The sequence below is a fragment of the Octopus bimaculoides genome, chromosome 7 (assembly GCF_046866305.1).
Source record: "Octopus bimaculoides isolate indiv1 chromosome 7, ASM4686630v1, whole genome shotgun sequence".
NCBI lineage: Eukaryota > Metazoa > Mollusca > Cephalopoda > Octopoda > Octopodidae > Octopus > Octopus bimaculoides.
The window spans coordinates 24976733-25000726 of record NC_142934.1 but is presented as its reverse complement, the minus strand read 5'-3'; the positions used below and the strand labels follow the sequence as shown (position 1 = coordinate 25000726).

At 37.0% G+C, this 23994-nt stretch overlaps 1 protein-coding gene across 4 annotated transcripts in view; it reads left to right on the top strand.

Moving 5' to 3' along the window:
• Positions 1-23994, top strand: part of LOC106872811 (ATP-binding cassette sub-family C member 5) — a 101411-nt gene that overhangs the window by 49975 nt on the left and 27442 nt on the right. For all 4 annotated transcript variants that reach the window (XM_089355897.1, XM_089355896.1, XM_089355895.1 and 1 more), the window contains 9 exons: positions 591-768; positions 4733-4836; positions 6996-7067; positions 12374-12498; positions 14045-14117; positions 15988-16191; positions 18256-18406; positions 20199-20306; positions 23032-23216. In XM_089355897.1, coding sequence (XP_089212023.1) covers positions 591-768; positions 4733-4836; positions 6996-7067; positions 12374-12498; positions 14045-14117; positions 15988-16191; positions 18256-18406; positions 20199-20306; positions 23032-23216 — 1200 coding nt within the window. The remainder of the gene's footprint in view (positions 1-590; positions 769-4732; positions 4837-6995; positions 7068-12373; positions 12499-14044; positions 14118-15987; positions 16192-18255; positions 18407-20198; positions 20307-23031; positions 23217-23994) is intronic.

The window sequence follows — 23994 nt, the reverse complement described above, 5'->3', positions numbered from 1 at the left end:
AAGTATTGCAAATCTCATTCTCAGAGGACAATTAATTTTAATCCCTCGGCTATTTAATGCTATTTTTTGGGCCTGCTGCCGCCTGTGTGATTGATTCTATTATTATTAATCTTAAAATAGTTACATTGGATAATAATAGAATTAATGACACCTACGTAAATTAGTATATATATATATATATATATATATATATATATATATATATATATATATATATATATATATATATATATGTATGTATGTATGTATGTATGTATGTGTGTGTGTGTGTGTGTGTGTGTGTGTGTGTGTGTGTGTGTGTGTGTGCTCGTGTCCTAGTGGTTAGGGTGTCAGCACTATGATTGTAAGATTGTGGTTTCGATTCCTGGGCCGGGCCACGCGTTGTGTTCTTGAGCAAAACACTTCATTTCACGTTGCTCCAGTCCACTCAGCTGGCAAAAATGAGTAACGCTGCGATGGACTGGCGTCCCGTCCAGCTGGGGAAAACATACGCTATTGAAACCGGGAAACCGGGCCCATAAGCTTGGCTAGGCTTTAAAAGGGCGCATTTATTTTATTTTTTTATATATATACACGCTTTTTTCTTCAAGCAAATTTTGCTTATGGATGAATTCTCGCCGGATTACTGTGCAACTTCTTCGCCAGTGAACGCCATTGAAATAAAAAATGCCTCTTTTGACTGGGGACAACTAGATTTAACAAAAGAAGAGGAGAAAAAGAAAGAGAAAAAGAAGAGGAAGAAGAAAGCAGAAGTTGAACCTCAGAGCGGTAACTAAGTATTTTGATTCTACAATGGCATCAGTTTCGTTTCTTGATTTTCAATACAAGCACACGCGCTGGCACACCATAGCTCTATCTATCTACCTATCTATCTATCTATCTATCTATACATACATACATACATACATACATACATATATACATACATACATACATACATGCATGCATGCATGCATGCATATATATATATATATATATATATATATATATATATATATATATATATATGTATATATATATATATATATATATATATATATATATATATATATATATATATATATATATATGTATATATATATATATATATATATATATATATATATATATATATATATATATATATATATATATATATATATGTATAGGCGTAGGCATGGACATATGCTTTACAAGCACGTGATTTCACAAGCACGTGATTTCACAAGCACGTGATTTCACAAGCACGTGATTTCTAAATCCGTGACATTTCAGAATAATGACTTCTATTGCAGTCCTGAGCTGACCAATGCCTTGTGAATGAATTTGGTTGACAGAAATTGAGTAGAAGCCCGTCGCGCGCGCACGTGTGTGTGTGTGTGTGTGTGTGTGTGTGTGTGTGTGTGTGTGTGTGTTTATGTTTTCTGTAATCGATGTATTACTTATAAATAAGTACACGTGCGAACGTTCCTTAAACATACATTTAATCTCATTCTGTGTAAAGAGACACATCTTTGAGAAAGTAGACTACAACATTTATGAAAAATGCTATAAGTAACAGGCACCAATTTAACTCATTTGCATATCGGAACATTTGTTATATTAGTACGTAATTAGTTAACTAATTAATTAATTGAGAGTAGTAGATTGACAGAATCTATAAGGCAATAGATAAAGTGGTTTGTAGTATTTATTATGTTGTATAAAGTGAGCATTAACATTCTCAATGTAGCGAACATTTTAGTTAAAATTATGAGTTGCTTTTGTGTTCGATGATAATTCGAGACAAGTTAAGGTCTTTTTGGGTGACTTTATAGACCTAACTTTTAAATACAGATGTCACCTGGCTCACCTTTATTTCAGACGTGAAAATAAAATAAGTACCGGTTATAGCCCCTTTTCACCGCCCCCAGAATAAGCCTGTGGCCTTCTTTCCACATTAGAAATCATTTACCTAAGACCCACATCAGTCACAAATCCTTTTCATATAAATGCATATCGTGTTTGCTTGGTTTTTAATTAATTTGATTTTTTTTTAATTGATTTTTTTTTTTTTTTTTTTTGCTGAGCTCCATTTCAGCTCTTGTAGAACAGACTTATGGCAACCATGTTCATTCTTTAATCTTATTTAGTGTGTAATGTCAAGGTTTACACTATCCAATGTATCCTATCATTTTTAAGACAGTATGACATAATTTAAGAAGAATTTGATTATTTCTAGTGGGTCCAACCAAATTCAGTAATTAATACATTCTCTTTGAATTTCTTGAGGTGAGAGACATGATAGAATCTAGATTAAACACCAACCAAGCAATATTTAGTTTCTGCCATCTTTTGTGTCCAAATTTTGCTGAGGTTGATTTTGCAGTTCATCCCTCTAGGATTGATAAAGTATCAGACTTCACTCAAGTCGATGTCACTGAATTTCCACTATTCCTATATATATATATATATATATATATATGTGTGTGTGTGTGTGTGTGTGTGTGTGTGTGTGTGTGTGTGTGTGTGTGTGTGTGTATATAAAGGTTATGAAGGGTATTGGAGTTAACCAAACCCTAAAGATACAGGTAATACCGAGTAAGTGTTGTATACCGACTAGTTTTGCCCCTTTCGTTGTAGCAACATGAGTGAGGAATATAACATAGGTCGTGTATTAGCGTGTGTATGTATAAAAAAAAGAAAAGGATAAAGAGACCAATGGCAAAGTTAGAATTATATTTTATGGATAAAATATAATTCTAACTTTGCCATTGGTCTCTTTATCCTTTTCTTTCTTTATACATATATATGTGCGTGTGTGTGTGTGTGTGTGTGTGTGTGTGTGTGTATGTGTGTGTGTGTGTGTGTGTGTGTGTGTGTGTGTGTGGGGCCTTGTACCAATAGGCAAAAATCAATGTTTTTTTGTTTGTTCGTTTTTTGTTTTTCTTTTTTGAGTGACAAACACAGCAGCATCTACTATTGTTGCTCGACGAGAGGTAGGCCTCGCTGTTGACTATTATCGAATGTTTTGTATAAGAGGCTTCCGTTGCCAAATACAGGACGAAGTGCATTCATCTACATTGATACTATTGGCAAAGATACACATGAAATTTAAACCTACCTATCTATTACAGAACAAAGATTTCTGACACTGCGTAGTGAAACGCATCTCGATCGTGACCACAAGAAGATCGGGAAACCGTACAGCAAGAATCAATCAATTGGCAAATGAAATATACTGAATCTGGTTTTAATCACGACTGATTCAGTTCACTTCGCTTTTGCCGTTAATATTCTTAAGGAAGTTATAAGCTTCAGACGAAAAAGAACCTATTTCAGTTCTCAAAAAAGATAACACTCTAAACAGCAACAAATAAAGTAATACATTCTTGTTTTTGCGTAGATTAAGATGTAATATTTCGGCGCTCCTTTGTTTTTATGATATTGTTGTTGTTGGCACTCCGTCGCTTTCGACGTGGAGGGTTCCAGTAGATCCGATCAACGGAACAGCCTGCTCGTGAAATTAAAGTGCAAGTGGCTGACACTCCACAGACACGTGTACCCTTAACGTAGTTCTCGGGGATATTCAGCGTAACACAGTGTGACAAGGCTGGCCCTTTGAATTACAGGTACAACAGAAACATGAATTTAGAGTGAGAGAAAGTTGTGATGAAAGAGTACAGCAGGGTTCGCCACCATCCCCTGCCGGACCCTCGTGGAGCTTTAAGTGTTTTCGCTCAATAAACACTCACAACGCCCAGTCTGGGAATCGAAACCGCGATCCTATGACCGCGAGTCCGCTGCCCTAACCACTGGGCCGTTGCGCCTCCACTTTTATGATATAACCAAAGGAGAAAGAGCAACGCCCATGACTTTTTTCACTCGAGACAACTAAGAAAAAAAAAGAGAAGAAAATCTCGATTTAGTCAAACCCGAAACTTGGTCTGAATATTTGGTGTGTCGTTAAAGCGCAAGGCAAAATTCCTTGCAGTATTTAGTTCTGGTTCTCTGTATATCGCTAAAGTCAACTTTTGCTGGATCCATAAAATAAATCAATACGTTGGATAAAATGCCTTGCAGTGTTTGTTTCACCTTATAACGTTCTGACTTCTTGGTTGTTGGATGTAATCCGTAGCCCGATTTAACACCGCCGCCTGATCCTTGAATGATTTTAGTGGAGTTCGCTCTGTTGCAAGTGCTTATGCTGAGTCATCAGTCTCGAGATAAATGCCTTCCTTCCTTCCTTCCTTCCTTCCTTTCACTACTCTTGGAGTTCCTGAAAAATAGGGGTCATGAGAACAACCCCGTCCTCCCTTACTAAGCAGTAAAAAATGGATTCCACTAAAACCAAACAAGGATAAGATAACGATTGAATAAGTAGATTCCATAGTTTAAACTTCTGCATAATAAACGTCTACTAAATTTTAATCCCTAGAAGATACATGTCCGTGGCACTGTGTAGTATGATCGAACCTGGAAACCGCATTTGCCATGCAACCTTCCCAACGACACAGCCACGCTTATGTCCACGTCTAACTGAGGATCGTGAATGAATTTCGATTAGGTTTTTTTTTCTTTTTTCTTTTTTTTTTGTGGGCTGGACATGACTAATGACTTTGTGAAAGCTATGAATGTCACACATTCCCATTATTCCCGTCTGTAAATGTGTAAATAGCGTATTTAAGTAAGAAATCAGTATATCTTAATCTAATTAAATAACATTTGTTATCGATATATACTGTCTTTTTTTTTCTTTTCCTGTTTTTCTTAGATTCTCGAACAGCTACATTTCAAATTGGGACTTCCACCTCAGCTGGAAGCGATGTCTCAGCTCTTAATTATACTCTTAATGATATAACATTGAACGTAGAAAAGGTAAGTTACGTCTTCTATGCTTTCATTATTATATCTATTTTTAATGCCGCCGGGGTCGACTTTGCCTTTCTTCCTTTCGGAGTCGATTAAACAAGTACCAGCTACGCACTGGGGTCGACGTAATCGACCTAATCCCTTCCCCCAAATTTGAGGCCGTGTGTTTCCAATAGAAAGAATTATCATATTTATTAAAGTGGCGAGCTGGCAGAATCGTTAGCACGCCGGGCGGAATGCTTCGCGGTATTTCGTCTGCCGCTACGTTCTGAGTTCAAATTCTGCCGACGTCAACTTTGCCTGTCATCCTTTCGGAGTCGATGAAATAAGTACCAGTTACACACTGGAGTCGATGTAATCGACTAGCCCCCCCCCCCCCCTTCCCCCCAAAAATTTCAAGACCCTGTGCCTAGAGTAGAATTAATCATATTTATTGTTAAGGCCGCGAGCTGGCAGAATCATTAGCACGTCGGGCGAAATGCTTAACGGTATTTTATCTGTTGCTACATTTTTTAGTTCAAATTCCGCCGTGGTCGACTTTGCCTTTCAGCCTTACTGAGGTCGATGTAATCGATTTAATCCCTTCCACCAAATTTGTATTTCCAGTAGAAAGGATTATTATTATTATCATTATTATTATCATTATTATTATTATTATTATTATTATTATTATTATTATTAAGGTGGCGAGCTGGCTGAACCATTTACCCGCCGGACACAATGCTTAGCGGCATTTCATTCGTCTTTATATTTTAAGTTCAAATTCCACCGAAGCTACCTTTGCCGTTCATCCATTCTGGATCTATAGAATAAGTATCAGCTGAACAGTGGCATCAATGTAATTGACTAAATTCCTTACTGCTCCTTACCCCTAAAATTACTGGCCTTGCACCGTAATCTGAAACAGTTATTTACGACAGCGAGCTGGTAGAAACGTCAGGCACGACTACAGTGGGTTTCACAGCACCGACATTGGTGGTATCAACAATAGGGGTCGATAGTCTTCTCTGATAAGAGATGGTACTGCGTTTCCACCTCGGATAGCAGAGTAAGGGTGTGGCGTAGGAGGGAGTGAACGCTACAGAGACTCATGTGTCATGGAGAGAGACGCGTGGGATGGCCAAAGCATCATGGTTTGGGATGCTGTAGGTCTGAATCAAAGAATTGGGCCCCCTGTGTTCCAAAATGTTGGTGCAGGCAGAGAGAAGGGTATCACAGAGCAGAGCTACGTTGACTAGATCCTAAGACCTCACATCGTTCCCTTTTTTGTGCGTCCCCATAGCCACGTGTTCCAGCAGAACAATGTTCCCTCCTACACGGCCAGGGTCACCATGGACTTCCTGCGTCAGAACAACATCAGAACCATGCTGTGGCCAGCTGTCAGCTCGGATGTAAGCCCAATTGAACACATGTGGGATGAAATCCGGATACGGCTGAATAAAGTGATCCCAAGGCCGACAACTCATGTGGAACTGGAGGCAGCTTTCCTCAGGGTGTGGAGACAGTGCCAATGGCTTTTGTGAACTGTCTCATGCACTCCATGTACCGACGGTGTATGGCCGTTTTGAACACCCAGGGGGTGGGCATACACGGTATTGAACATGTCACGCCCTACAATCTCGATGTGCTGGATCCGCCCACTACCAGAACACATGACAACGACTCAGACTGTGGTCAAAGTGCATCCAAGAAATTGACTTTATCAGAATTATCATAATTTATTCCTGACATTATGAAATTAAAACATATTTCACAGTCACACACGTCTTGCGTTGCTTCTGTGATTCAGTGTATATATAATGTCCTTGTTAAAGACGTTGGAGTTGTTGGAATTCTTTCGGTTCTTCACACATTCATATATCCGAATACACAGCTCAGGTTATGTTGTGGGTGGATGTCAAAAACAATACAGTATCAACAAAACCGCACTGTGACATTCTGAGTTCAAATTGCACCCAGGTCAGCTATGCTTTTTGACCAGTTAAATAATAGACAAAACAAACACAAATCAAGTCACAATAGTTGACTGAGTTACTAATATATTTGACTAATCTTTCGCTCTTGTTCTTTCAAGTTTGGTCAAAATGACATACTATTAAAAGAAATGTTTTCTCGGGTGTTTGGAAACCAGTTTGTTTATTAATTCTTTTTTACATTTTATTCAGGGGAAAATAATTGGAATCTGCGGACCTGTTGGCAGTGGTAAAAGTTCCCTTCTGTCGGCCATTCTTGGTAGAGTAAGTAACCGATATTCATCATCATCATCATCATTATAATCATCCTCGTTATCATCATCATTATCATCATTTAAAGTCAATGTTCTATGTTTGCATGGATGGGACGGTTTGACAGAATCCGATGGACCCAAGGATTGCATGGGCTCCAGTTTGCTTTGGTGTAGTTTCTACGGCTAGATATCCTAACGCCAGCCATTTTACAACGTGTTCAGAGTGCTTTTTCCATATCACTAGCGCCAGTGAGTTCGCAGTCTTGAAGTTTACAATACCACGAACCTACATGGGAAAATATTTATAATTCAATATAATACAATATAATTCAATTTATATTGTCCTATCATATATTCAGTTCGAGAACTATATTTGCTTCATTTTCCACCCATCAACAGCAAAAAGAAAACACTAATTCCGTTTGTTATCTCCATATATTCAGTACGTACGCGGGAATGACTGAATGGTTAAAAAGTTTTCCTAACAATCATAAGGTTTTGGACCCGATACTTATATGTGACATCTTAAGCTAGTTCATTTACCATAGTCTCGAGTTGACCCAAGCTTTGTAAATGAGAATGGGTAAAAGGAAACTGTGTAGAATCCCGTTAAACTCATTGTGGCCTGGCTCTCCGTCGGTTACGACGACGAGTGTCCCAGTTGATCCGATCAACGGAACAGACTGCTCGTGAAATTAACGTGCAAGTAGCTGAACACTCTACAGACATGTGTAACTTTAACGTAATTCTCAGAGAGATTTGGCGTAACACAATGCGACAATGCTGGCCCTTTTGAATTACTAGCACAACTCAAATTTGCCAGCTGATTGGACTGGAGCAATGTAAAATAGAGTATCTTGCTCACGAGTACAACGCACCATTAGGAATCGAATGTACTAGTAATTCGAAGGTCCAGCCTTGTCACGCTGTCATACTGGTTATATATATATACATATATATATATATATATATATGTATATATATATATATATATATATATATATATATATATATATATATATATATATAGAGAGAGAGAGAGAGAGAGAGAGAGAGAGAGAGAGAGAGAGAAGATAGAAATGGAGAACTATCGATGAACAACAATTGACTTACATCAATTATTATTTATTAATTCAATACAAATGGATTGCATCCCATCTAACACCTGTTTCTGCTTCCAGTGTTGTATGGTATTGCCATTGATATGCTAAAATATTTATCATATTTGATAATAAAACCGATCTGAAACACGGAGCTTCATCAGAGTGAAGAATAAATAAAGAAGACGAGCATAGAGAAGAAAAAGGGAAAAGCCAAACAAGAAAGCTTGAAGGAAATATCAAGACTGGAAAGAAAAACCATTGCATGGGCAATACCCCAAACGAGCTGGGGAAGCTGATGCAGATATAAGAAGAACCCATCAGTGACTGTAGAGTGTTGGTTTGAAAACCAAAACAGAAGGACTCATCCTAGCAGCACAAGACCAGAGTCTCCTCACCCGGAACTATCAAGCTAATGTCACACTCAATGAGGTAGACACAAAGTGTAGACTCTACAATGACAAACTTGAGAATATTGACCACATTGTTGTCGGTTGCTAAATCCTTGCCTCTACAGAATATAAAACCAGGCATGATCGAGTTGGCCAATACTTGCACTGGAACGTAAGCCGTTACTATGGTATTCCGCACCCAAAGAACTGGTATGAATACCATCCAGAACTAGACATGAGGGAGAGAACGTTACCATCTTACAGAATTATAGAATACAGACAGACGAATAAATGCTAACAGACCAGATATCGTCTTCAAAGACCTAAAACAAAAACATGCCTGTTAATTGATATGGCAGTACCTACTGATAGAAACATCTCAGCAAAAGAATTTTAAAAACTGTCGAAATATATGAACCTTGAGATTGCGATACCTAGGACGTGGAAATTGAAAACAAAAAATCATCGCTGTTGTTGTAGGTACTCTGGGAATGATCAAGAAAGGTACTGACAAATTTTTCTGACCAGAGCTCTGAGAAACCAACAATCTATAAAACTCAAAAGCTGTGTTGACATAAACTGCCCACATTCTCAGGAAATTTCTCTCCATCTAATATATATATGTGCCTTAGGTCACTGATTGAGACCCGGTCAGAAGACGAAATAAAATGCAATTCAATTGGAAAAAAAATAATAAAAATAGTAATTCTAACTGGGCCTCCACCTGCAAGGTCATGTGCTGTTTATCTTGATATGAGATCACCATGTTGTGTACATATGGTTGTGATGCATGTGCCTGGTGTACCCTCATCAGACGAGTAGTCATGATGGGTATACTGGACTTCGTATTTTTTACCCCAGGGCCACTTTGATGGTATGCACTGCTCTCTCACTCAATAATAATAATAATAATAATTTCTGCTATAGACACAAAGCCTGACATTTTGAGTGGGTGGCCTAATCGATTACATCGACCCCTGAGTTCAACTGGGGTCGATGTATTCTATTGACCGCGAAAAGACAAAAGGCGAAGTCGATACCTGTGAGATTTGAACTCAGTATAAAGGCGGAAGAAATGCCACTAAGCATTTTGTCCTTCGTCAATAATAATAAAAGACATTACTAATTGTACTACTTATACATTAGATAGAAAATGACTATACTCAGCCAACAGATTATGCACACGTCTTTCAGGATCTGCACAAATATCTCTCGGAAATACAGTAATCATTGATTGATTCATTAGAGTTCTCTCCCAGATTCATGTTTAACAAGGCTATTGTTAACGAGTACACACGCAATTGTGTTTATACAAAACGAAAAAAAAATCTAGTAAAAATATTTCATTATCGTTTGCTTAACGCTTCAAAAACCTCATGAACCATTGTATTTCAAGAAAAAGATAAAGACATGGATGTTGATTTAGAGTCTACATGTCTGGGATGTGTTGCTATTAAGATTATCATTTTTCAGATTAATTAACATCAACTTCAGACTAAATTTACAATGCTTATATCTTTACTATGTTTCGATCAGTTCCATCTTCGATCGTTATCAAGTGCCTGATTCCTGGGTATGTATGTATGTATATATGTATGTACATGTATGAATGCATGTTATGTACGGATAGGTTGTATGCATGTATCAATTATGTATCTATATATGATTATGTATGCATTCGTGCATGCATAAATCCATGTATGCATATAGGAATACATGGATGTACGTGTATGTGTGTGTGTGAGAGAGAGAGACAGAGAGAAGAGAGAGAGGGAGAGAGAGAGAGAATTTCTAGAATAGACTATCATTTTTGTAGAATTAAAGATTCCTGGGTCGAAACTATGTAGACATGCAAAAAGGTAAGGAGGCCTGTATTTAACCTCTTGATATGCCAAAAATAGCAGTCAGATTTTCTTGAATCACATTTTGCTACTATAAAAGGGGAAAGAGCACTATGTGATTGAATGATATCATCATTGATAAGACAATATAACACAATGGTCGAGCTTTGATTGCTTTTGATCATAAGTCTGCTCAATCGTGACTGATCTGGGGCTAAATTATGGCATGACCGTAACATTAATAACGATCAAAGATCAAAGAGATGCAAATGTCGTGTAGACATAAATATATTCCAAGGCGCTGAGCTGGCAGAATTGTTAGAGCGTAAAATAAATGTTTTGCAGGACTTGTTTCAGCTCTTCACATTCCGAGTTCAATTCCAGCTGAGCTCAACTTTCCTTCCAGCTATACTAGGCGATAGAAATAACGTACCAGTCTAGTAGTCCGATCAAAGGTATTAATTAATATTTAATTAACCTCATTAATTAACCTCAACTATAATTATATTGTTTGAAGAGGAAATTTATAATCCGGAAAATTAGTGCTAAAAAATTAAACTGCAGTTCGTGTTTTGGTCATTGGATTACAGCTGTTCTGAGGCACCGCCTTGAAGGGTTTTGAATCGAATAAATCAATCCCAGTACTTCTTTTTTCTTTTTAAGTCTCGTACTTATTCTATCGGTCTCTCTTGCCGAACGGCTAAGTTACGAGGGCATAAAGAAACCAACACTGATTGTCAAAACAGTGTGTGGCCAAAAAGAGGCACGTACATAAATATACATGCATATGTGTGTGTGCGTGTATGTGTATGTGTGTGTGTGTGTGTGTGTGTGTGTGTGTGTGTGTGTGTGTGTGTGTGTGTGTGTGTGTGTGTGTGTGTATACACACTCACACAGGATGAGTGGGTGGAAAGTAAGTAGGCATTAAAAATTGGTAATAAAATCTATAATCCTTTTACAAATGTATTGAAACAAATGATACACGTTCTTTATTAAATGGCAAAATGAAAGTAAATCTTCATATTTCAATGTAAACACTAGTGGCATCAACCAGTTTCCACAAACGGCCAGGGATGGAATGATCAACCTTATGAAGGATATCGTCTTGGATATCATTGAGGACCTTCTGAATCCGTGTCTCCAAGTTCTCTAGTGTGCGAGGTTTTGTCTTATACACCTCTGTTGTGTAACCCCACAGGTAAAAGTCACATGCAGTGAGATCTGGACCTCTTGGAGTTCTGAACTTCTGGACTTCTGCGGTCACAGTCTTCATACACATACATACATATATACATACATATGTATATATATATATACATATATATATATATATATACATATATATATATATATATATATATATATATATATATATATATATATATATATATATATATATATATATACACTCACACGACAGGCTTCCACAGCGCTTCCGTCTACCAAATTCACTTGCAAGGCATTAGCCAGCCCGAGGCTATAGTAGAAGACACTTTCTCAAAGTGCCGGGAATTGGGACTGAGCCCGAAACCACGTGGTTGCAAAGCGAGTTTCTCAATCAAACAGCTTTGCTTGTGCTTATGCTTCAGATTTTTGTAATAAAATTGCACAATACAATTTTACAGCGAAATTCGCGTATCGATAAATTTATATGTTGCTTGAGGAGAGAAGAGAAGCCGTCTTTTTGCCTGAAAGAGAAATTCTCTCTCTCTCTCTCTCTCTCTCTATCTATCTCTCTTTCGCTCTCTCTCTCTCGCTCTCTCTCTCTCTCTCTCTCTCTCTCTCTCTCTCTCTCTCTCTCTCTCTCTCAAATCATACCCTACTGTCACATAAAAGGAAGAGCACACAAGAATAATGTATATCTAGATACGTTATGCCAAAATAAAGATAGATTTATCACGACTAGAATGTCTGTGGTCTTAGAACTACATATGAAAATCATTATCCAACTCATTGACTTCATAATTTTTTTGTCTTTTGCAGATTGAGAAAAAGAAGGGAACTACTGCTATAGACGGTAGTATAGCGTATACTCCTCAGCAAGCTTGGATCTTTAACGGGACTCTCAAAGAAAATATTTTATTTGGTCAGGAAATGGATGAGAGAAGGTAAGTTACTACAGCATGATGGTAATCTCTCGTAGTCCGAGCAACCGGCACAGATAATAGGTTTATAGTGGTCAAATGTTTGTGCTGTACATTATTGGCTTAGTCCCTCCACTAAATCGATTTTGAACGGGTGCACGGTGTACCACACGTCCGGTGTCGAAATGATCGCAGAGCAATGTGAGTTGAAGTATTGAGCTCAAGAACACAACGTACCACTCGGTCCAGGAATTGAAACCACGATCTCGCTTACGCAACACACGTACGCACTAGACTATGCACCTTCATTAATACAGCAGACACTGAATCATTTTACCCATATATTCTATGTTGGATAATATATAGAATTGATTTATTTGCGTACTCTATGGTGTGTTACTTTTTCTCAGATAACGGTCTTCCAGCCTGGTTTCCGAACAGTCTCTCTCTACCAAATTTCCCGCACATAGATTTGTTCGACTCGCAGATACTGCACAGTTAAATAGAACTTGAAATCATGTAGTTGCGAAGCAAACTTCTTAACCGTATAGCCATGCCAATACAATACGCTGCTCTGATTGCAGAAAAATTGTGTAAATCCAAACTAGATGGAAATCACAGTCAACGTGTTTTCTCTACGATCGAAAGCTGCGAAATTATTATTGTGCAAGGCTGAATATATACTCTGCTTAGAAGTAATTATTAGGTTCTCTAATAATTTTTTTAGTATTAAGCAGCGAGTTGGCAGAAATCGTTAGCACACTGGGGAAAATGTTTGGCAGCATTTCATCTATCTTAACGTTCTGAGTTCAAATTCCGCCGAGGTCGACTTTGCCTTTCACCCTTTCGAAGTCGATAAAGTAAGTACCAGATGAACACTGGAGTCGAATTAATCAGCTTACCCCCGCGCCCAAAATTACTGACGTTGTGCTAAAATTTGAAATCAACAATTTCTGTAGTGCATATATATATAGTTCAGCGGTTAGGAAGCCCTGTTCGCCGCCTCAGAGTTCCGGGTTCACGGAGCCCTGATCAAGTGTTTCCTACAAAACCTTTGAAATTATCCAGTAGCTTAGGAAAAGAATTTAGAGAGGAAACTGTACGAAACCTATTGTGTGTGTGTATTTTTTGCCACATCAACGCCAATTAAAACAAAACTAGCATTATATCAGACTGGTATTTTAGCTAGATGTTAAAATATAGATCGATAAAATAAGTATCAACTTCAAATATGTAATAGTCGTTATGATCGGCAAAATATAATCTGAAAGTGGGACTTCGGCATGGCCGTTGTTCAATGATTGATATCGGTAAGAAAAAGAAAATTTACCAATCAGTCTATAGCATTTCTTCAAAATTATGGACTTACGTTGTATCGCCAATTGTTATGACGATACATTTTTTACACTATAACCGTGTAACTTGTGATTACAAGTATTGCTCTAAACCATGTTATAACCTTTAAAGTGAACTATGTTGAAACAGCCTCTTGTAAAACTACTTTAATTTATACTACAAACTGTTGTTACATTCTCTATTTTATATATGATAATAAAAACTATACTTACAGATATGCTGCCGTCATTCAAGCCTGCTCCCTTGAAACAGACTTGAAACTTTTTGAGGAACGAGATGAAACAGAAGTAAGTGTCAGATGACAGTCGCAACTGACTGATTGGTTTAGAAGACATTCCTTCTACTAAACAGTCAGGTCTTCGATCTGCTGTAAATGTAAGGTGCATCTGTGTTTTTTAGGTTTGTGTAGGATGAGTGGAAACCATAATGTTTTTTTAGGATGCTGTTGTAGTAGTGTTCTGGACGTTGTATATATGCTTAGATGTTTGGGATGATTTTTCTCATGTTGTGATATGTGATAAGGACTGTGGGATTTGAGGGGTTTTTTTTTTTTTTTTCAGAAAAAACTATATTCTTTGTATGTCCATGTAGTTCATCATTTTTTAAATTTTGATTTATTGTCTCCGAAGTATGTAGGGGTCTGTCTAACCTGTTATAATGCAGAGTACAACTCCAGACCACCTCTTATGAAGAAGACCTATGTTCTAAAGGTATTCCAACCAGAGAAACGCCGTCGTCTTCTTTTTATTATTATTTTTTTTTTTTTCAGTTGCAGTGTATCTAGAATCACATTATTCAGTGTGCCGTTATTAAGACGGTAGGCTGTGATTCGAAAGAAAACGACAAACGTCGCCCTTTCAAAGCCTAGCCAGGCTCATGGGCCCGGTTTCCCGGTTTCTATGGCGTATGGGAAGGGAGCTTTATGTTGTTGAGTATTATGACTGGTTGTATTTAATGCTCTCTGGTTTTGCTTGAAAGGAAGGAAGCAATGGATTTAATAGGCGCTGTTGTAGAAGAAACAGCTTCATAGCTGTTTGATGTAGAGTTACTTTGCTGTGTGTGAAAAAATAGTGAGAGAATGTATGTCATCTACGTATAAGGATGCCTTTACGTTTTGAGAGTGAAGGTCATATATAGGTTGAAAATAGTGAGCAAGAGGATGGATTTTTCTAACACCTATTCGGAAAATTGCGAATTGTTTAAGTATTGTTCTTGAATACTACATGTGATGAATGGCTTCTCAGACAGTTTGTTACCCAACGTTTTGTAGTGTTTCTTAAGGAAATGATGAGTATTTATTTTGTGCATAAATGGTTCGCGGGAATGGAAGCGGCAGATGTACATAATAATTAGAAAGGTTCTTGTAGAGGTTTTCTTCATGAAGCCGTCTTGTGTTAATTTTGTCTTCACATTTCTTGTTATGTTCGTGAGAAGTGTAGTAATCGAAGCTATGGATTAAAATCTGTGTCGTGAATTAGAAAGAAAAATACATCGATTGATGAAGCCAAATATTACTTTATTCAAATGTTCTCTGCGTGTGACCAGGATGAGGATTTTAAAAACTATGAGTGTGGAAGGAGTCGATATTCATGTTTGATAGTTTTTTCATTTGTTTTGTGTGTTTTTAGGAGGTTTTACTTACCTACAACAAAGTTTATTAATGATTGATTTTAAGCAGATTCTTAAGGATCTTGATTTTTTTTTTTTTTTCGTTAAGGTGTCTCCTGTGTATCCACTGGCACGTTATGATGTAGAATCATACTTAGGGTATCTAGTATATATATATTATATATATATATATATATATATATATATATATATATATATATATACGAACGATCCCATACTGATACATCTACTGAACAACAACAGTAACAACAATTTTTTGTGTACTCATTTTGTGTATGTGTGTTTGTGGGTGTTGTGGGTGTGTTCACTCATTAACTGTGTGCACATGAATTTATTGTGCACACTCGGAAGCTTTTTCTTTTTGCATACAACTTAGAAGGTGTAGTGGCTTTTCTCTAACAGAAATTACTTGTGATTAAACACCAACATAAAAAGGGAGTAATAACAGTTCAGCATATTTGAGTTGTTATTTTTTATTTTGATTTTGATTTTGTATTTTTCTTTCTTTTTTATTTAATTTCCTTCCAGATCGGTGATCGCGGTGCCAACTTGAGCGGAGGTCAGAAACAGCGACTGAGTCTGGCGCGCGCTGTGTACAGCGGGCGAGACATTTACCTTCTCGATGACCCCCTTTCAGCAGTTGACGTCAAGGTGGCGAAACATCTGTTCTACTCTTGTCTCAAGAAATACCTCTTCCACAGCACAATCATTATCTGTACACATCAGTTACAGGTAAATTATAAACAGTCATCTCTATCGTCATCCAATCTTTCCACTTTTTCCTCCTCTCATCATCATCACCATCATCACCTTATTCAGTCTCTGTTTTTTTGGTGTTTTTTTTATAATCATCACCATTGTCATCACCACCATTGTCATCACCACTACCTTGTCATAACGACCATCATCAGCATCATCATCGTCATGATCATCATCCTAATAATTACCATCATCATCATCATCATCATCCTCGTCATCGTCATCATTAACATCATTCTACTTATGGCACAAGAAAAATTTGCCAAAGATGGCTTATTGAAGAAGAATGTATCGTTGACGATTCGTTTACTTTTATAGAGAGCCCTCAAATACATGTATAATCAATTAAAATTACGTCCACAGTGAAAAAAAAAATTAAGTAGCGCTAATGATATTTATCAATGACAATAAAAGAGAGACAACTCTGAAACTCATATCGATAAAAAAAAATTATTGAACGAAGACATACAGTGAGTTGTGGGTTCGTAATTTTGTAAGTACAGTAACAACTCCTTAGAAATGAGAATCGATGGTTTATAGAAGGCGCTATTGGCAAGAGTCAACTCCACCACACCTTCACTAACTGCGCCTTCTATAAACCATCGACTTTCCTATCTTGATTTTTCTTCTTTCCACCCTCTTCCACACCAAACGGGCCATCCCTTACTCCCATTTCCTCTGTTTGGACAGCCTTGTTCAAGACTTTGAGACAGTGACAATACATGGCTTGTCTCTTCATTTGAGTTGAATATCCCACACATGCTATAGCACAAAGCACCCTAACTGGAACCTGTTAAATTAGTCACACTCTGCCTTCTCCCTCATACTCATCCCACTCCCAGTGGCATCCCATTCCTCTCCTTTTCCATTCAATAATACAAGGGACATATTTCCGTTTCCTCAAACACGCACAACACTCTACACGAAGAACGACGGGCATGGAAACTATTCTCCATACTTCTCACGCACTAACACACACACACACACACACACACATAAATGCCTATCTTCGCATTTGCTCTTCAGTCAAAATGTACCCCATTTAGACAACTCTTTACTTCCGGTCAGTCAGAGGCTCTTGCTGGGATTGTTCTTTGTAATGTATTCGCTTTTTCTTCCCTTTTTCCAGTTTTTCTTGTTATTTCCACTCTCTTTTTCTATTTTGCAACCATCTGAAGAGCTACGAGAAGTAATTAAAGTGGGCCAATGTCAAATTTAAATAAGGGCTAATGTGCTGAATGAGAACGCAAACAATTCTCAATTTAAGAGAAAGACAATTCTCAATTTAAGAGAAAGAACGCAAACAATTCTCAATTCAAGTGAAAGACAATTATCGGATCTTTTCGGTTGCTGTCATAGATTTGGAAATTTTAAAATCAAGTGACAATTTTTGAAGTTTGGTATGTTGATGTAAATTTTCACGCTGAATCCGAATTTGGGATTCATTTATTCCAGACAAAAAAAAAAAGAATAGAAAAATGTTACAGAGATTCAAAGTTAGATTATTTTTAGCCAACTAGGAAACAGAAATTGGAAGCCATCATTTTCTGTGTCATGGCTGTCAATCACAAAATGATTCTCATCCAAACTTGCGGTGGTGGATGCAATGATAAAAGTATCGCAGTCGCACGCGCATGGCGTCCTTGTTACAATGAAAACAAAGCAGACTACAGCTTTGATTTTTACTATGGAAACAGACATCAATGTTAGATTTACGGTCATATAGTGGATTTCGTTTGACTAAATTTACCCAAAATTTGCAAATTTTAAAAGCTGTTAACTTTTTATCAATTTATGGCAAAAATGAATTTCATTTTCATAATTAGCATATGAAACTAAATCAGTATTATTGAATTTGAGTGACAGCAACCGAATTCAAGTGGTAAATGTCAGCAAGTCACAAAAAGGGAGATAACATCAAAATGTTAAAAGTGAAGCTCCTTTCACCTTATTCTGTTCTATAAAAAATTCATCTATTTTTATCATTGTTTTTAATTTTCTGGATGTTTTTTTTTCTTCTTCTTCTTTGGTGAACAGTTTTTACAAGATTGTGATACTATCCTAGTTTTAGAAAATGGTCGAATCGCTCAAAATGGAACACACGATGAAATTATGCAACAAGACGGCTACTACAAGAGAGCTATAACGAGTTTTCATTCTAAAAATTTATCAAAGGATAGTTCTTCAGGTAATAAGCCAATTCACTCTACACTTTCCATTTCAAATTATATATATATATATATATATATATATATATATATATATATATATATATATGCATCTTTTTGTTTCACCTCTGGATGCATAGTCTTCTGGCAAGTTATGACTGAAAAATGATGGAAGTTTCCCATCCAAATATAATTTTACTGTCATAGGGTTGATGAGGGAGAGAAAATATAAGGGCGAAAGAAGAAGAAGAAGAAGAGACAGAGATGATTAGAAAGAAGAGACAGAGAGGATTAGAAAGAAGAGGGAGAGGAGGAGGAAATTAAGGGAGTGTTCTGATATGGATAATGAAACACGTGTGCAGGTATTAGAATGGTCAAATAATGCAACGGAAAAATTCAATAGTAAAACAGCATGTAAGTAGGTGATTGAGCTTTGGGACAAGTGACAATAAAGAGTAGAAATAATTAATTTAATAAATAAATAAAATGACATGACAGTTAAAAAAAGAAGTGGATATCAACAACAGGGTGCCGATTTATAGAAATAGTCAAAAATAGGCAGCAATTGTAGTAATAGTGTATAAGCAAAAATTATGATACAAAAAATATTTAAGGAATAAATGGAATAAATGAAAATATATATGGAAGAATACTGGGAAAATACTGAAAAATATGATTAATTAAAATGAAAAGAAAAGAAATCATAGCAACATGAGTACTGAATGTCCATCAGTTGAAAAAGTAACAACTGATGTGATGTTCGTGGATAAAGACAAATAGATTAAGAAATGAATAAAAATAAAGTGAAAAAGAATAGGACAAAGAAAAATTGCGAAACTTGGCGAGACTATAAAAATAAGCAAAGAAAAAATAAAAATATATAGAAATATACTGGAAAAACCGTTATTGAAAAGATAATTAGATATCTTCAGAAACATTTTTTTAAATTATAAAGGTTATAAAAATTATAAAATTTAGAATGTAGAAGATATGTAAGATGACAATAAGAAATGTGAAAAAGAGAAATAAAGAAATAAAGGACAAGGATAAAACAGTGAAACAAGTAGGAGTTAAAGACTAGAAGCTATGTATAACAGACTGAGTGAAAATAAGTCGAGTAAGTAAATTAAGATAGAAACATAATGTCGAGACAGGTGAGAAGGACAAAACGAGAGGGTGCTGAAAGTATATAAGGATACAATATCACGTAATTTGATAATGATGGGAATGATGATAACTAACGATAAAAGTGGCAAGTCGATATAGTATAAATAAAGAGGGATCGATGACATATATAGTGATACGAACGAAGGCAATAGATCCTAAATCCGGCCATGTTTATGTAAAATAGTTATTTACTGCTACTCAGAGAGGTTCGAATGATAGTGATGATGAGTGATCAAATCACTGGTAAAAGGGGCAGTGATGAAGACTGTGGTAATGGGGATAATAGTGAAGATGAAGCCAATGGGAGTTCCAAGGGGTGCCTTAGACTAGAATTCCGGGTTCACGGTTGTATTGTTACTATCCTCTTTGTGGGTGAAATTAACCTGGGAGAGATAATACCTGAATACTTGCAGATTGAACTTAATGCGTGAGGGAGTGAATGGATGAGAATTAGTAGCAACAGAAGCAGAAGCAGCAGTTTTATGGACATATGTCTGATATTTTTAGAAACAGCCATGAATGTATCGTCCTATATAAGCATAATCGGTAAGTGACCAAAGTTCGGTCGTAATATATACACTTTGAACATTTGACTTGTCATTCCTGGATATATTCGTTGTAAACAATTGCTTCCTTTCTTTACAGAAACTCTAAATAAAGTTGAGACTCCAAACAAAGAGCTTCCTGTACCCGATCAACAATCAGTTTCGCGAGAAAGTGATCATGGTGAAAACCAAAAAGAAACACCACACGGTACATTTTCCTTCTTAAAGTTTTCTTCCCGTTTCTTTTCTATTTCATTGCATTGGCAGAAGTGGGAGTACGTTGAACAAAATACCTTGTGCTTTTTAGTTGTGCAACTTTATATTTTGAGTTTAAATACCATCGAAGTTAACTTTATCTTTCATTTTTCGGAGGTCGATAAAATAAATACTAGTCAAGGCATACGAGTGTTGGCATAGCTGTGTGATCGAGAAGTTCGCTTCACAACTACATGCTTCCTGTTTCGATTTCACTGTGCGGCACTTTGTGCAGTTGTATTCCATCATATCCTTCCTCAGTTGAGGGAAATTGTGAGGAAGCTCGTCGTATACTGGCGAAAGGTATAGAGATCGGAGTTAAAACCGAGATGTGTGCGTTGAAAAAAATATTCTTGGTATCTATTTTGAGTTATACAGTCACTTTCATGTGATACTCGTCAATAGAAATACAGCAAACCGGTGAGTGAACCGTTAGAAACTCATAACCAATGACGTTATTGTTCACAATTTTTTTATATAAAATCAAAAATAACTACCATCAAAATATGAATGCCAATGTGTGCGTGCTAGAAACCGTAATTATTATCACGGTGCACGAGGGCGGTTGATCGCAAAATCGTTTGAGAATCGGAGAAATTACTTTGTAGTATTCCATCAGAACTGAGGTCACCTTTGCCTTTTATTCCTCAGAGGTCGATAAAATAAAGTACTAGTCAAGTACCGGAGTCGATATAACCGACTAACTTCCTCCCCCATACAACAAAAATTTCTGGCCTTGCGCTTATGTTAGAAACAATTTGTATTATTGTGACTCTCAGAATTTATAGTGTCAGACAAAATACTCGACGGTATTTAATCACAGCCCTTTTCGTTCTGAATTCGACTCCCGCTGAGGTCAACTTCACCTTTCGTCATACTAGTATTGATAAAATTAAGTACTACACTGTGGCTTGAAGCGATATAATTGACTGTCTCTCCACCTCCTGGCCTTGCTCCTAAGTAGGAAATCATTTCATATTTCCTTTATCTGTTATTTTAGAAAAGTTTTTTATCTTTTTATTTTTTACTTTAAGTATTAAATTTACCTCCGAGAGTAAAGAAGATAACCAAGAAAGTAGCACACAAATTAAATTGATTTTAAAGTATGCAGCTGACAGCCTCAGTTTAGGAGTTCACATTCTACTGTAGTAAGTTTATTTAGAAAAGAATAAACACAAGTAATTAGTTTTACTTATCTGTGTGGTGACGATCGGAGGAAAAATTATATAATGACGCAAGGGAAGACACGCATTTTACATCTTCATGGATAGTTCTGTTTTTGCTTTGTCTTTTTATCCCCAAGTAAATCCTCATCCAGCAGACTTACAACTAAAGGTAGTTCATCTATGATCAAACACGCTTAAAATTTCAAGTATGATGTATCATGGACAACATTATCCAAAATGTTTCTTTTATAAGACGTTATGATAGCGTGTAATAAAATTTGGCTGCTGTTTCTTACAGATCAAGTGATCACGTAGAGGCTCCTTCGTTAAAAGTTATTGGAAAATGTAAACATCAGCCAATCAATGCCCCATCTATTTCCAGATATTGGAATTGACTTTTATTACAATTTCTTTCCTTCCTTCCTTGAGCCCTCTATCCCTGGTAGAGTCACAGAAGGTAGAGTCACAGAAGGTAGAGTCACAGAAGGTAGAGTCACAGAAGGTAGAGCCGTTATAACATAAGGAGTAATTTTTTAAAACTTTGCGGAGTCTATCACACTCCAAATCCGACATCAGCCGATTTCTCTCAGAGACTAACAGTAAGAGAAACAAAAAACTGACCCCAGTATTCGGTTGGTGCTTCTATTTATCAACCCCGAAAGCATGAAATGAAACGTTATCCTCAGCAGGATTTGAACTCTGAGCCGCAAGAATAGCTAATCAAAAATATGAAACTTTGCCACATTCTCTTCCTCTCCCCCACTCATTTGTACTATATTTATTTTCGTTCAATATATTTTCACCGCGTGGAGGCGCAATGGCCCAGTGGTTAGGGCAGCGGACTCGCGGTCATAGGATCGCGGTTTCGATTCCCAGACCGGGCGTTGTGAGTGTTTATTGAGCGAAAACACCTAAAAGTTCCACAAGACTCCGGCAGGGGATGGTGGCGAACCCTGCTGTACTCTCCCACCACAACTGTCTCTCACTCTTACTTCCTGTTTCTGTTGTACTTGTATTTCAAAGGGCCAGCCTTGTCACGCTGAATATCCCCGAGAACTACGTTAAGGGTACACGTGTCTGTGGAGTACTCAGCCACTTGCACGTTAATTTCACGAGCAGGCTGTTCCGTTGATCGGATCAACTGGAACCCTCGACGTCGTAAGCGACGGAGTGCCAACAACAAATTTTCGTTCAATATATTTTCACCGCACTGGACTTAGCGGTATTTCGCCCGCCTTTACGTTCCGAGTTCAAATTCCGTCGAGGTTGACTTTGCTTTTCATCCTTTTAGGGTCAATAAAAATAATAAATACCAGTTGAGTATTGGGACCGATGTAATCGACTTACCCGCTCCTCCCGAACTTACTGGTCTTGCGCCAAAATTTGAAAACAATATGTTTTCTTTGATATTTTTTACGCATTTTACTGGTTTTATTTTATTTTGCTCTTGCCTTTCTTTCTTTTTTGTTGTGTGTTTCATTATTACTTTTGTTTATTACCATCTCACTTTAGATGGCGGCCTGACAATAAAAGAACGAATCATTATTGACAGTGTACCTCTCTCTGTCTACCGAAGTTATATCAAGGCTGGTGGAGGATGTTTCTTATTTTTCTTAGTCTTACTAATTTATGGCCTCACATTTGGTTCAATTGTCTTCAGTGATTGGTGGCTTAGCTACTGGATTAACACTTCTTGGGTAAGTATGACAACAGAAATTCACTTTTCAGTAAACTTCCGCGCGCGCACGCATTCTCTCTCTCTCTCTCTCTCTCTCTCTCTCTCTCACACACACACACACACACATACACACACACACACACACACACAGAGTCCAAGGGCAATGGATCGACAGAATCGTTAGAGCGCAGCTAAAATATTAAAGTATTTATTCCGTGTATTTATATTCTAAATCCAAATCCTGTCGATATGAACTTAATTTTTCTTCGTTCTAGAGTAGATGAAATAAAGTACCAGTCAAGTACAGGAGGTCGATATAACTGAATGTTTCCTTCTTCTGGGTTAGTAACTAGTACACACGGACCAAAACGATATTGTAACTATATATGATCTTTCTTGCTGGTAAGATCGACTGTTAAACGGAGAGAAGTCTCTTTGTTGTAGTGATATCTCGGCCATCTGATCTACGGCAGACGCCTGAACTGATTTCGCATGAAGACTTTATCCATTATTTCATGTTTAATGGAGTTTTTTTACTCATATATTATGAACTGTCACTTATAGCTAAGGCAGGTGGGCAAAATGAGTAATTTCTGGTTCCTTGTCATTTTCTCCTTACTTATCGGGAATCATTACATTGCAAGTATTGTATCGTTTTCTACTCTTACTTCATCTTCGGGAATAAAAATTGGTCAGCATAGTTCTTGTTGAGAGAGTTTGAAACATAACTGTCAGGTACTTTTTTTCTCACGAAATTTTTCCTCAACTTTCACCCAACTAGCTCACCTTGACCATGT